Consider the following 14,364-nt stretch of genomic DNA (forward strand, 5'->3'; position numbering starts at 1 on the left):
TTATGTCTTTGAACAAGGGTTTTTACGCACTATTACTTTTACCTAAAGTGTCTTTAGAGGTGTTCTGTATTCTCTTTAGAGCAGCTAAGGAAATTCTGAGCTTTGACTTATATATTGATCCCTTGACTACTTCTCTAACTCTGTGTGTTAGAGAAGAGATGGTACTTTGTTTCTTTATTCTTCTGCTAACGTTAAACTATTTGCATGAAAGTGTTCATAACAAAGTCTTCAAATGGCAACTACAAAGAGGGTAAATATTAGTCCTATTGCAACTTGCAAGATCTACTTACTACAATTTCAGAATTTGTGCAGTAACTTTACAACGTTTTCTTTAAATGTCAAATCTACTTGCGGGTCTTTCTGTGATACAGATGATCTGGTGAAGACTAATTTCACAACACAAGATAAAATAATCTGTTCCTTAGACATAAATAAGTTGTGTACTTGACTCTATATAGGCAGTGCAGCAGTAGTTTGTACCTGTCTCACAGTTGTTAAAGTTGTCCTTTCATGTTGAGCCTTCTTAACTCAAGATTTCATCATAATCCCTGCCAAACCAGTGTGAAGTAGCCTAAGAGTAAGTGATAGTTTAAATGCATTTGTAAACTTAAGACACTATCCAATGCTTGTTCTTTTTGAAATTGTTATATACAAAGACATGCCTAAAAATATTTTGACACCATAAGGCTTTAACATAAATTCAGGAAAATATATCAGAGAGGTTCACTTTATTCCCAATTTTTCTGCAATCATTTTATTCAAACTTTTGCTGTCTTCAGTAACTACGCTGACTGCATTGACTCACCTGATGTTCACAAGGAGTCTGTGGATATCTTATGTTGCAATTAATCAATCAATATTCATTTCTGAATTTTAAAAAAGAAATATTACCCAGGAATTTGAAGAAAACTTCCCATGAAATAACAAGGAATGCCTGAATTCCATGGAGCTACTGGGGATTCCCAAGAGTGATTTCCACGAAGTATTCAATAGTCTGTGTGAAAATCAGATCTCTTTAAAACTAAGTCATTTTGGGAACAGTCAGGGTTTTTCTTTTTTTCTTTAGGGTTTGAGTTTCTTTTGTTACCACATGCACTTTTTACAAATCTAAGAAGTAGGCATAAGGGTTGTGACATCTTGCCTTTTAAAAGCTGGATGAGAAATCTATGAATATCATACCCTATGTATTAAGAAAAACCTAGTAAATAATCCACAGCTCATACTTCCTTATTGAAGTTTTGATTTGGTCTTCCAATACAGTAAACACTCTAGTTCAGTGGCATAACATTTCATACTGATGTATTTTCCATACATGATTACTTTCAACAGTGAAATGGTCTGCACATAGAATCGCTAATGGGTTGTTATTATTTCTGTTAGTAGCAGAAACCTAACAGGTTTGCAGGTCTGGGTAACTTTACAGAACGATACAGGAAATACTGTGTTATACTGAATGCAATCAATATACAGGTCTTGCTTGAAGATATTAATATATAGTTGCACAGGCAGGTGAGAAGTTTGTAAAGATTATTACATATTTATACTGGAATGAATATCAATTAAAATAAATTTACCAATTCATGCTTCAATACTTTTTCTAGCTTTTAATACACTTAAGATTTTAAATACAATATACTACATAGATGGATTATATATTATAACCCAGCTAATCTCTCTCATAAACACTCCATGAATTCTCCTCAGCAACTATATTGAAATCAAATATTCCAATATTTTACCCATACTAAATTTAGTCGACAAATTATTTTCTCTACTGTGTAGCACGTCGAGCTGGGCAAGATCCAGGACGCTCCTCAAGTGCATCACACATCATTTCTGAGCCCAGGTAACACGCTCTCATGCCCGAGGGGACACCGACAGCCCAACAATCCTAAAGTCCCCCCCAGACTTCCTTCTCTCTAAACTGCAGATCTATGGATGTGATGCGTGCACTGTTTGGGGATAAGGAATTGGTTGGATGGTCGCCAGTAAGTAGTGGTCATCGGCTCGATGTCCAAATGGAGACCCATGACAAGTGGGGTCCATACTGGGACCTTTGCTCTTTAATATAGTCATCAGTGATAGACAGTGAGATCGAGGGCACCCTCAGCAAGTTTGTGGATGACACCAGGCTGAGTGGTTCAGTTGTTACACCAGAAGGATGGGCTGTCATCCCGAGGGACCTGGAGAAGCTCGAGAAATGGGACTATGTGAACCTCATGAGGTTCAACAAGGCCAAGGGCAAGGTCCTACACCTGGGTTGGGACAATCTGTGCTTCCAGTGCAGGTGGGGGGGATGATGTGACTGAGAGTAGCCCTGCAGAGAAGGAATTGGGGTTGCTGATTGATGAGAAGCTTGACATAATCAGGCAATGTGTGCTCACAGCCCACGAGACCAACCATATCCTGGGCTTCATCAAAAGAAGAGTGGCCAGCAGGTCAAGGGAGGGGATTCTGCCCCTCTATTCCACTCTCATGAGACCTCACCTGGAGTACTTTGTCCAGTTCTGGAATCCCCAACATAAGAAGCATATAGAACTGTTCAGATGGGTCCAGTGGAGAGCCACAAAGATGATGTGAGGGCTGGAGCACCTCTGCTATGAGGACACGCTGAGGGAGTTGGGCTCCTTCAGTCAGGAGAATAGAAGACTCAGGGGAGACCTTATAGTGGCCTTAGAGTACCTGACGGAGGCCTAGAGGAAAGCAGGGGACGACTGTTTAGAAAGGCACGTAGTGATAGGAGGAGGGGGAATGGCTTTAAATTGGAAGGGAGAAGACTTAGATTGGACATTAGGAAGAAATTCTTCCCAATGAAGGTGGTGAGGCACTGGCCCAGGTTGCCCAGGGAAGCTGTGGCTCCCCCATCCTGGGAGGTGTTCAAGGCCAGGCTGGATGGGGCCTTGGGCAGCCTGGTGTGGTGGGAGGTGTTCCTGCCCGTAGCAGGGGCCTGGGAACTAGATGGGCTCTGAGGTCCCTTCCAATCCAAACCATAGGGTGTATCTTGGTTACAGACGTGGCATTCCAAGCAAACTAATTATCCTGACATGGATCAAAAAGAAAGTCCGGATCCTGGAAGATGTAACAGGGCTAAAAAAAGAAAGAGGGGATCACCAAGCGACATGCAGGAGAGCAAGCAGTGTAAACGGGATCTTGAAAGTTGCAACGGCTCTAAAAAGGGAAATAGATCACCAAGTGGTGCACAAGAGACCCAGCACAAAAAAATGGGTCTTGGAAGAGGCAAGAGGTCTAAAAAGAGAGACCGATCAGCAAGCAATGTGCTGGAAAAGCAGTGCTGCAAGCCAGATCTCAGAAGATGCACGAGGGCTACAAAGATAGACCAATCAGCAAGCGGTGCGCCGGAGAACCAGGACTGCAAGCCGGATCTCGGAAGATGCAAGACGGCTACAAAGAGAAAAAGATCAGAAAGCCGTGCACCAGAGAACCAGCAGAAGAAACCGGATCTTGGCAGACGAAAGAGATCTAAAAAGACAGACAGACCAGTAAGTGGTTCACCGGACAGTAAGTGCAAGCAATCAGATCTACAAAGAAGCAAGAGGGCTACAAAGAGAGAGAGATTGGGAAGTGGTGCACCAGAGAACCACTGCAAGAAGATCTTGGAGGAAGCAAGAAAGCTAAAAAGAGATCGAGATCAGCAGGCAGTGCTCAGAAGGGCAAGCGCTGCAAACTGGATCCTAGCGGGACGAGTGCTCACAAAATGGAATTGCAGGCAAGGCCCAGTATCTATGAATATTTGCAGACACTTGACCCGTTTTAACGGGGGAATTTTTATTTTGTGAAGATTAATTCTTATCTGGGCAGCAGCCATTGAGTGGAGGGGGCACAGGGAGTTCAGTTGGTAACATTAGTAGTTTATTCATTTTGCTGATACTAGTGGCTTATTCTTTTTGCTGGGTTTTGATTTTCTTGAGTTAAAATGTATAGTTTGCAGGTACACTTGTGGCAGCACACAGGACAGCCTTGCTGCTTGTTCTCGGGATATATTTGACCAGATTAGTGAACAAGAACCATCCGTTGGGGTGCCTGAAATACAGGCATCTCTCTCATGCCATCAGAATTTCCCTGGCGACAGGCATTTATTTCAACCCTACTCAAAAACGCAAGCCCAAGTTTTTAGACTTGCTTTTGACTTGGTATTGTCGAAACAGGAGGTCACATCTGATTTTTACTTTTGTAGAAATATATTTATTAAGATGTTCTAAGAATCGCTAAATAATCTGTAGAGTCAAATACGTATGACGTCTGCCCGCTAGTGGGGCAGTTGTTCTGATCTTTATTATCATCCATTTAACACTTTACGAAGCTGCAGATAGGATTTATAGTGCAATGTCTTCAGCTGAGACGGCCTAAAATAAATGTGTGTACTGTGTGCAACGCATCAAACAATTCCTATAAAAAATGCAGACTAGTGATTTAGTGTCAGTCACTTTAAAGAAGTGCTTTAATTTGTTGAAAAGGCAATTTTATATACAGAAATATAGCAGATCATTCAGACCTCTGTCTCTGGAAGATACCTCTAAAAGACACCTTTGATGCATAGAATAGAATTCTTAAATGCTTTTGCTTTAAATAAGAATACGGGCACTGAAACGCTGAAGGAAAATTCATGGAACCGATCTCGTAAAAGGAAGACAATAGCCTTATAGTTTTCTGTTGCCTTGCCACTGCAAGTATCCCACCTGAAAATCTGTTCCTTGCTACCTTTCTGCCCTGGAACATAAACAATGTGCCCTGTGAATTCACAGAATCACAGAATCACAGAATAACCAGGTTGGAAGAGACCCACCGGATCATCGAGTCCAACCGTTCCTATCAAACACTAAACCATATCCCTCAGCACCTCATCCACCCGTGCCTTAAACACCTCCAGGGAAGGTGACTGAACCACCTCCCTGGGCAGCCTGTTCCAGTGCCCAATGACCCTTTCTGTAAAGAATTGTTTCCTAACATCTAGCCTAAACCTCCCCTTGCGGAGCTTGAGGCCATTCCCTCTTGTCCTGTCCCCTGTCACTTAGAAGAAGAGGCCAGCACCCTCCTCTACACAACGTCCTTTCAGGTAGTTGTAGAGAGCAATGAGGTCTCCCCTCAGCCTCCTCTTCTCCAGGCTAAACAACCCCAGCTCTCTCAGCTGCTCCTCATAAGGCCTGTTCTCCAGCCCCTTCACCAGCTTTGTTGCTCTTCTCTGGACTCATTCCAGAGCCTCAACATCCTTCTTATGGTGAGGGGCCCAGAACTGAACACAGGATTCGAGGAGCGGTCTCACCAGTGCCGAGGACAGAGGGAGGATAACCTCCCTGGACCTACTGGTCACGCCGTTTCTGATCCAAGCCAAGATGCCATTGGCCTTCTTGGCCACCTGGGCACACTGCTGGCTCATATTCAGTCAGTTGTCAACCAACACACCCAGGTCCCTCTCCTCCAGGCAGCTTTCTAGACAGACTTCTCCTAGTCTGTAGCACTGCACAGGGTTGTTGTGCCCCAAGTGCAGGACCCGGCATTTGGCCTTGTTAAACCTCATGCCATTGGACTCTGCCCAGCGGTCCAGCCTGTTCAGATCCCTTTGCAGAGCCTCCCTACCCTCCAGCAGATCCACACTTCCACCCAGCTTAGTGTCGTCCGCAAACTTGCTAAGGGTGCACTCGATGCCTTCATCCAGATCATTGATGAAGACATAGAACAGGGCTGGACCCAGCACTGAGCCCTGGGGAACCCCACTTGTCACTGGCCTCCAGCTGGATTTCACACCATTTACCACCACTCTCTGGGCCCGGCCATCCAACCAGTTTTCCACCCAGGAGAGTGTGCGCCTGTCCAGGCCAGAGGCTGACAGTTTCTCAAGAAGAACACTGTGAGAAACTGTGTCAAAGGCTTTGCTGAAGTCCAGGAAGACCACATCCACAGCCTTTCCCTCATCCAGCAGCCGAGTCACTTTGTCATAGAAGGTGATCAGGTTAGTCTGGCAAGACCTGCCTTTTGTGAACCCATGTTGACTGGGCCTGATCACCCGGTTCTCTTGCATGTGCTTCATGATAGCACTCAAGATCACCTGCTCCATGACTTTCCCTGGCACTGAGGTCAGACTGACAGGCCTGTAGTTTCCTGGGTCCTCCCTGCAATCCTTCTTGTAGATGGGCACGACATCAGCCAGCCTCCAGTCCAGTGGGACTTCCCCAGTCTTCCAGGACTGTTGGAAGATGATGGAAAGGGGTTTGGCCAGCACATCTGCCAGCTCCTTCAGTACCCTAGGGTGAATCCCGTCCAGCCCCATAGACTTGTGGGTGTCTAGTTGGGCTAGCAAGGCTCTGACCACCTCCTCTTGGATCACGGGAGCTTCATTATGCTCCTCTAGCTCCTGGGTTAGTACACAGACGGAACGACCCTCCTTACAACTAAAGACTGAGGCAAAGAAGGCATTAAGTACCTCAGCCTTTTCCTCATCCCCTGTTACTGTTGTTCCTTCTGTGTCCAATAGGGACTGTATGGTCTCCCTAGTCCTCCTTTTATTATTTATATATTTGTAGAAAGATTTTTTGTTATCTTTCACTGACTTGGCTTTGCCAATTTCTAGTTGAGCCTTAGCCCTTCTGATTTTTCCCTACACAATCTCACTTCCCTCCTGTAGTCCACCCAAGAGGCCTGTCCCTTCTTCCAGAGCCCATAAACATTTCTCTTCTTCTTGATATCCCTCAAGATCTCATGATATCCCTCAAGATCTCAAGATTGCCAGGGGCTGAACTGGAAATTGCTCGTGTCTAGTGCTTGTGGCCTGGCACCTATCTGAGTGCCCGACTGCCTCCCTGCTGAATGCATTTTGTATTCTGAGATGAATTCACTCGGGTTTGTTAATTGGCTGGACAATCTTGGTGCCGTTCCAGGCAAGTCGTCGAAGGAGCACAGCCAGGCGTGTGGAGGATGACGAGTCGGGTCACCTGATCTGTCAGATTGGAGACACTCTAAATGCAAGATGTATAGTATATTTTTCCACTGTGTTTATGTTTTGAGATAGAATAAGTTCCTTTAGTGTAAGAAGTGAGGGGGCTCTCAAGCCTTTTCTTTCTCTCTTGATTGTTTTGTGTGTGGAGTTGGGACTGTTATTTTTTTCACAATATATTATGATACATATTAAAAGTATATTTCATTGTTTCTTTTTCCCTTCTGTCCTTCCTCAAATAAATAGGCAATATAGTTAATGAACCCATCAAAATGGGATCTTTCTAAACGCACTTTGAAGACTGTTGTCCAGTAACATCTCTCAGACCAGATATTTACAATTTAGAGCACAGCCTAGAACAATCTTCAGTAATAGTATTTATTCCTTCTGATTGTTTGTTTTATCTCTGTTTATTGTTTATTATTTGCTAGGCAATTTAATAGATGAGTAACCCCACCACTTTGGTGACTAAGAGTTCTTTTCTTTACAGATGAGATTGTTGCCATGTTGGCTCAAGGCACTTACGGAAAAGTAATGGAATGCATTGATCACAAAGCGTAAGTCTTTTAATCCAGTTCCTGTCTTTTTTCTTACTGAGACTCTCAGCGTGTAGTTCGGGAATTGCTTTCTCTTTGCTTCCTTTTGTGCTGATCTCTCTTTTCTTCTAAGGACGACACAGTCGCCAAACAGAAGTGTACGTTAGTTCGCGCTGCTAAAAGCAGCCCCGAGACACGAGGACTGTGCAGGGCTGGTGGATGAGGCGAAGGCTGCGCCTTCTGCAGGCGCAGCCCAGCCGGGTAGAGGTCAGGGCTGAAGGGGAAATGTGGCCTGGGAGAGAGCGTGGGATGCAGCTGCAATCTTCAGTAACAGTACTTATTGGGCACCAATAGTACCATTGGGCAGTCTTGGGGCCTGTGTTATCAAAATCTAAAGATTCCCTTGTGTTGGTGCACAGATGACTCTGGGTTATATGAAGTCAGTGTGCCCTTTTCCCAGAAGGTTTCCAGTGCTAGGAACAAGGCAGATGGGGTGATAATTACCCAGGAGTCTGAGTTAAAAGCACTCATTGTTCTAATCTCTCTTAAAACCTGTCTTTTCAGGGAAGGCAAACATGTAGCGGTGAAAACAGAAAAAAACATCGGTGGGTCCTCCGCAACAGCTCATTATGAAATACAAGTGCTGGAAGATTTAAAAGCATCAGACCCCAGCAATGCCTAGTAAGCACACAAAGCCGACTGTGCTGTGTTCTGGCTTGAAGACTTCTTTGGTGACGCTTTCTGTAACACAGAAACAGCGTATGTAGGGGCGCTGCACAACTCACTGTTTTCCTGCTTTTGCAGTCACTGTGTGCAGATGCTGGAATGGTTTGAGTACCACGGACACGTCTGCCTTGTTTTTGAGCTCCTGGGGCGCAGCACCTATGATTTTATGAGAGACAACGGCTTCCTGCCATTTAACCTGGATGACCTTCGACACATGGCCTATCAGATCTGCACCTCTGTCAACTGTAAGTATGTTCCTTCTTTGCTCCATTTGTTAAAGTTGCTTTGTGGGACTTGCTAATTGTATGATTTTATTGCAGTTTTGCATATGAATAAGTTGACACATACAGACCTGAAGCCAGACAATATTGTCTTTGTGAAGTCTGACTACATAGAAAAGTACAACCCCAAACTGGTAAGTTGCTGTCCCCTTCCCCACTTTCCTCCTCCTCAACCATACTCTGCATTCATTTGGTCACTTGCTTCCCATCACCTTTCATTTCAGAAACGCATGGAATGCAGACTAAGAAAACCAGACATCAGACTTGTGGACTTCGGGTGCGCCACGTATGATCATGAGTATCACGGCCATTTGGTGACTACCAGACCATACAGAGCTCCCGAAGTGATCCTACGTCAGTGGAAGGCTGTTTGTTTGGCTGATCTTTCACGTATGAGATTTGTGTGCAACTGAACGGAGCTGGAGAAGTGTTTGGTGTCTTGCTTGAGCTGTTGAACTGTTTGCAGTCTGGTCTAAACATGAATGACCTGAATCTTTCCACAGAGCTCGGATGGTCACAGCCGTGCGACGTTTGGAGCATAGGATGTACTCTCCTGGAATACTACGTTGGAGTCTTAGTATTTCAGGCAGGGAACTCTGAACCCAAAAGCATGCAGCATGCATAACCCTCCCCAACTTGATGAACATCGGCTACGGAGAGGTGGGGACTGAGAGGAATGGTCTGTGCAGGGAAGTAAGCTGCATTTCTCTGTAATGCCAAGTGGAAGAGAACAGAAGAGGTAGGCACCAAGGAACTACCTCAGCAGCAGATTTTGACGAGTTGCTTCTAGTGGACATTTTGGCAGCCGCTTGAAAGGAAGGATCGCCCTGTTAACATCTGGAATTTACAAGGCACCCTAATACCAGATGTGGCTTCATCTATCACCATCAGCAAATACTACTCAAAGGCCTGAATCCTGTCCTCTTAACAGTATTGCTGAAGTTGAACTTGAAAAAGAAAGAAAAGAAAAAGCCCACCAAGGCAAGGTCAAGGGGAATAACTCCAATAGCTTGTAACTTCATTCAGGAAATAGAGAAATTGAGCCTCTCTCTTTTTCCTTGATAAAGTTCAGCATATTGGTTGCAGGGTACAGTCACAAATGAGGTCAGACTGGTGTATGCTTCTTGATAACTTCCTCTTAACAAGGAACAAAAAATGTCTCTCTCGACTTCTGTCCAGACCCATGATGACACAGAACACCTGGCGATGATGGAGCGATTGCTGGGGCCTTTGCCGAGGCACATGATAAAGAGAGTTACTTCACCATGGAAAAAGAATTATTTCTGGCATGGCCGTCTGGCCTGGGATGAACACAGTGCTGCTGGGCAACACGTCTCAAGGTGCTGTAAACCCCTGAAGGTAAGATTACAGGGTGAAGATGCTTCTGGGCAGAGGCGCTCCAAGTGCAATTCTAAGATTGGAAGCCTGTGTTTTGTTGTTTTCTACACAAAGGAATACATGACGTGCTCCGATGGTGACCATGAGAACCTGTTTGATCTGATTGAAAAGATGCTGGAGTATGACCCAGCCAAGCGCATTACTGTGGAAGAAGCGCTGGAACATCCTTTCTTCCTCCCGCTGAAGAGGGAAAATAGCACATAGACTCCTAGAGCTGAGGCAGACGAGCTTGTCTATCTGCCTGTTAAGAAAAGTAAACTATGTTAAGTGCTGTTTGTTTCTTCGTGTATGTCAGATATTTACCTATTGATGCTGAATTCAAATTCGTCTGTTGGAATAAAATTGATTTGAGAGAAAGATACTGATGAGCCTGAATGTGTTTCTCCGGTAAAACAAAATCTCAGGACACTTTTCTTGTGTGGACGAGAACACTCTCTACTCTACAGGCCTCCCAAGAGCCAGAATGTATTGATTTAATTAGGGTTTATCTAACTGTCATTGGAAGAGCAAAAGACCTAGGGCTGACATTTGCCCTTTAGCATGTGACGGATGCTTCTTCTCTGAGTAAGAGGACAGGGACAGCCCTTGCTGTTAAGTGTGAGCATGGCCTTTATCTTGTGAAAGAAAAAAGTTATGCAGGAACGAAGATCCCTGTAGTATTAAAGAGATTGCACCGCAATAAGGAATTATTATTTTTATTAGTTTTAGGAGGGGTACTCTGGTTACACAGTATTCCCTGTGAGTGGTCGTTGTTGGCGTGCAGCAGTAGAGACTTCCCCCTTCCAGCAGCTCTTTCTTGGGCTACAAGCTGTCCCGAGCCTTCCTGTTAAGCACTCAAAGAGGGCTGACAGTCTGAAAAGATCCTTCTGAGAGGCGGTGGCTGAAGTGCCTGCCTTCTTACTAGGTGCTCTTTTCTTTCGTTCTTTGGGGATAGAAGATTACGATCTATGCACTTCCTTGAAGAGCTACATTTCGTTTCTCTGTATTACGGTTGGTATTTATCATAGAATCATAGAATGTCCTGAGTTGGAAGGTGCCCACAAGGACCATCAAGTCCCGCTCCCGTCCTTACACAGGACAACCCCAACATTCGCACCACGCATCTGAGCATGCTGTCCAACTACTTCTTGAACATTGTGACGCGTGGTGCCAGGACTTCTTCCCTGGGGAGCTGTTCCAGTGCTCCACCATATGCTGCGTGAAGAAATGCTTCCTAATATCTAACGTAAACCTCCCCTGGAAGATCTTCCTGCCATTCCCTCGACTCCTTTCATTGGTCCCCAGAGAGAAGAGATCAGCGCTTGCTCTTCCTGCTTCCCCTGCGAGGAAGTGGTGAACCCCTCTAAACCCTTCACCAACCTCATGGCTGTCCTCTGGACACTCTCCAGGAGCTCAATATCCTTTTTCTACTGTGATGCCCAACCCTGCACATGGATCCTGGCAGAGCCCTGTGAGTGGCCGGTCACCAGCCCTGCATAACCCATTGACCGTGACCCTCTGAGCCCGCTCCGTGTGTTCTGTGCAGAGGGGGAAAAGGGACGAATAGCTGGGGAAAGGCATCAGGTGTCACACAGCGAGGGGGACAGAGTAGCACCCAGGAGTACCTTTAAACATTTAGTTTGTTACCTATAATGTTACAATTCTGTGTCAAAACTTTAAACTAAAGGCTAGACCAATCTTAGCATCTTGTAAGGGTTTGTGAGGGACCACAGAGGTCAGTGATAAAGTCTTTTAGATGTTTCCCCAAAGCTGCTGAGAGTGAAGTTTCTGCAGACGCCCTGGTGTTTGTATGATGTTGATGTTGTTGGGGGTCTCAGACCAGCTGAGAGGGAGCTCTGATTATGGCTTGCTCCTCTCATTCGCTTATAGTTCATTCTGGAGCGATAAAATCTGGGGTGTCAGTGGGCTCAGCCCCTTATCTTCTTTGCCTTTCATCAGTGGTTCTGATGAGAAGGGACACGGTGGGTTGCTTCATCCCCACTGCTGGTCCAACCTCCACCAATGTGTAGGGATCTGAAACTCCAGGGCTGTACATCAGGCCATTTCCATCATATAAAACTCATAGTTTCTATTTTTATAAACAATCAGTTTCTCTATTTATAAATCATCCAGGTGCAACACGTCGATTTCTGTTCACAAATCTTATTGATACTTTTGCTTTGAGGATCACCTCTGAGTCTTTTTTCTGTAGCTCTGGTGTAACTCCGATGAGGGAGGGGATGACCAGGGGCCAGGTTGGCCATCCCCATAGTAAAACAAGTGGCGGAGACATAATGGTGAGCTCATCCTCCCCGACTCATTTTTTATATTAAAGAGTAAAAAAAGGTAAAAATAAATTAAGAATTATTGTATTCTTGATTGAGGTTTTTTGTGATGATGTTTGTTTTCTTTGGTGAGCTTACAGAATAGCAGCTGTTACCTAGTTCTAAGTAATCATGCAACAATAAAGAACTGTACAAGCTTTAGTTTTTTCAGCTGTTATACCACATATGATTGTTCTGCTGACTTTTCAGCTGTAAAACAGGTAGCAGTTACTGCTGTGGTTTCTCTGGTTGCTGTCTGAAAGTCTGTACTGCCTTTAAATCATTTAGGGACAATGTTCCAGACAGCATCAACTGTTTGGGAGAAAATTATTCAACTGTGAGTCTGTTTGTACTCGTACTGAAATGAATTTGAGGTTATGTCAGTGTTTCCTTCTGCTGCTTACAAGATGTTCCTTATATAGAGTTGTGTCTTTGCTCAGTGTCAACACATGAGAACCTGATACCTGCCACAAGCAAATGACAGTCTTTTTAGGGTCTCTGTTCTTAAATGCTATAACACTACATCATTTCTGGATTTTTCAGTCTGAAAATCCAGTAATCTGTCATGGTGCTTCTTGGCCAGGCACTGGGAAAGGAGGTAACAGCATCTGGGGCAAGAAGTTGGAAGATGAATTCTGCGAATACTTCAAAGTATTTCTGTGCTCTCAATATGCAGTGATGTATTCATACGACTTGTCTTTACCAGGTGGGGAATGATCAGCATTGTGTTGTACTACACTAAATACCTCTTTTGTAGTTGTGAAGCAAGGTATAGTTCCAGAAAATAGGAATAGAAAGCTTATTAAAATAGGAACAGACATTTCTGTACTTGGCAGGTTTGGTTTGAGGGGTTTTACAATGAGGAGATAAGCAGAAAGGCTTTGTAACAAAGATTTTTTCCTGCACCAAATGCAAAGAAGTAACTTTTTATTGTAAGAGCACTGTGAGGAGCTAATTGCAGACTCAGATGTGATATATTAGTAACCGGTATTTGTTCTTAATAACGGTATTGAGGCAGAGTACTAAGTCACAGAGCACTTCATACAGGTTGAACTCCTGCTTTCAACGATGTCTATTCATATTGAGTTTTTTCCCCTCTATCAGCACGGTCTTATGCTGACCACCTGCGTGTGTTCTGCCCTTCCCACCCTTCCTTAGAGCCTTTTCCAGATGGGAAGATTGGTTCTCCCTCCAACGTCATCGCTATGGACATCAGAGTTTGTGCAGCACACCTTATTGGGTTCCCTGGAGAGAACGGGGGAACTGGGTGGGAATGTCTCAGCTGTGTGGAAGGTTGAACTGCAGTGTATCTGTGATGGACGGGCACCGTGTTTCTCCCAACAGGTTCAGACCAAGTCCGTAGCCCAGTGTGTGGAGTATTACTGCACCTGGAAGAAGCTGGTCTTTGACCACCTCTGGGCAAAAGCAAAAGCACAGCAGCACAAGAGGGAGCGAGATCAGCCGGAAGACGCTGAGGAAAAGGTGGGGAAGTCACTGGGGATTTGTGGGAGGTGCTGCTCCATAGGGAAGACATTTCCCAATTGTCCAGGAAGGGCGCAGTGGGTGCTGCCTTATTATGCAGTTCAATGCACTTTCTCAGGAATGATTTCAGATTTTGTTGTTACGAGAAGCAGTTATTATCAAAAAAAAAGTTGAATATTTTGATTTAATCTAAAGTAGAGTTAAGTTCATCTCAGTAATTGCACTTTTTGAAATTTAGACAATGTCCCTCTGACAGCACAGTTTTTATCAAACAATTTTTTTTCTCAGGCATTGTTTGTTCTTTGGAGATGATAACATCTTGCGTTAAGTGTGATCTGTGCTGTGTCCTTACACAATCACCTCTGTTTGCAGTGTTTCTGTATCTCATATGCAGGGTCAGACAGAGAGCTGGCTCCAAAGCTCCAAATTATCTTGACATTTGATAGCTGTGAAGTTCGTAGTAACATTAAAATTAGTCCTTAGATACTACCAGAATATACATAAAGGAAAATTTATACTTATGCATGTAAGTGGGAAATATCTTCTGCCACTAGCTTTTGTCTCATTGCACATGACTGATGGAGGTCACTTCCTTATGTTGCCAAGGCCTGAGAACGATTTCTGCTTTCTGAAACTCCAAAATGAGTCTTGGTGAGTTTATTTGTCATCATTTTCTGTATCACTATAAT

The 14,364-nt window shown here is 44.4% G+C and overlaps 2 protein-coding genes across 3 annotated transcripts in view; both read left to right on the forward strand.

Moving 5' to 3' along the window:
* PHAX (phosphorylated adaptor for RNA export) overlaps window positions 1-14,364 on the forward strand; it is a 294,590-nt gene that overhangs the window by 14,463 nt on the left and 265,763 nt on the right. The gene's annotated exons all lie outside the window — the stretch shown is intronic.
* Window positions 7,902-9,472, forward strand: LOC138733720 (dual specificity protein kinase CLK1-like). Of its 2 annotated transcripts, XM_069881186.1 has the most exons (4): window positions 7,902-8,166; window positions 8,290-8,456; window positions 8,532-8,626; window positions 8,717-9,472. In XM_069881186.1, exons 2-4 carry the CDS (start codon window positions 8,303-8,305, stop codon window positions 8,903-8,905), a joined length of 438 nt encoding a protein of 145 aa, XP_069737287.1. In that variant the 5' UTR covers window positions 7,902-8,166; window positions 8,290-8,302; the 3' UTR covers window positions 8,906-9,472. The 2 variants fall into 2 exon arrangements, 1 of the variants encoding a protein (XP_069737287.1); XR_011339445.1 differs by lacking the exon at window positions 8,290-8,456 and having other exon boundaries at window positions 8,074-8,166; window positions 8,532-8,858.

Source organism: Phaenicophaeus curvirostris, chromosome Z (genome assembly GCF_032191515.1).
Source record: "Phaenicophaeus curvirostris isolate KB17595 chromosome Z, BPBGC_Pcur_1.0, whole genome shotgun sequence".
Classification (NCBI taxonomy): domain Eukaryota; kingdom Metazoa; phylum Chordata; class Aves; order Cuculiformes; family Cuculidae; genus Phaenicophaeus; species Phaenicophaeus curvirostris.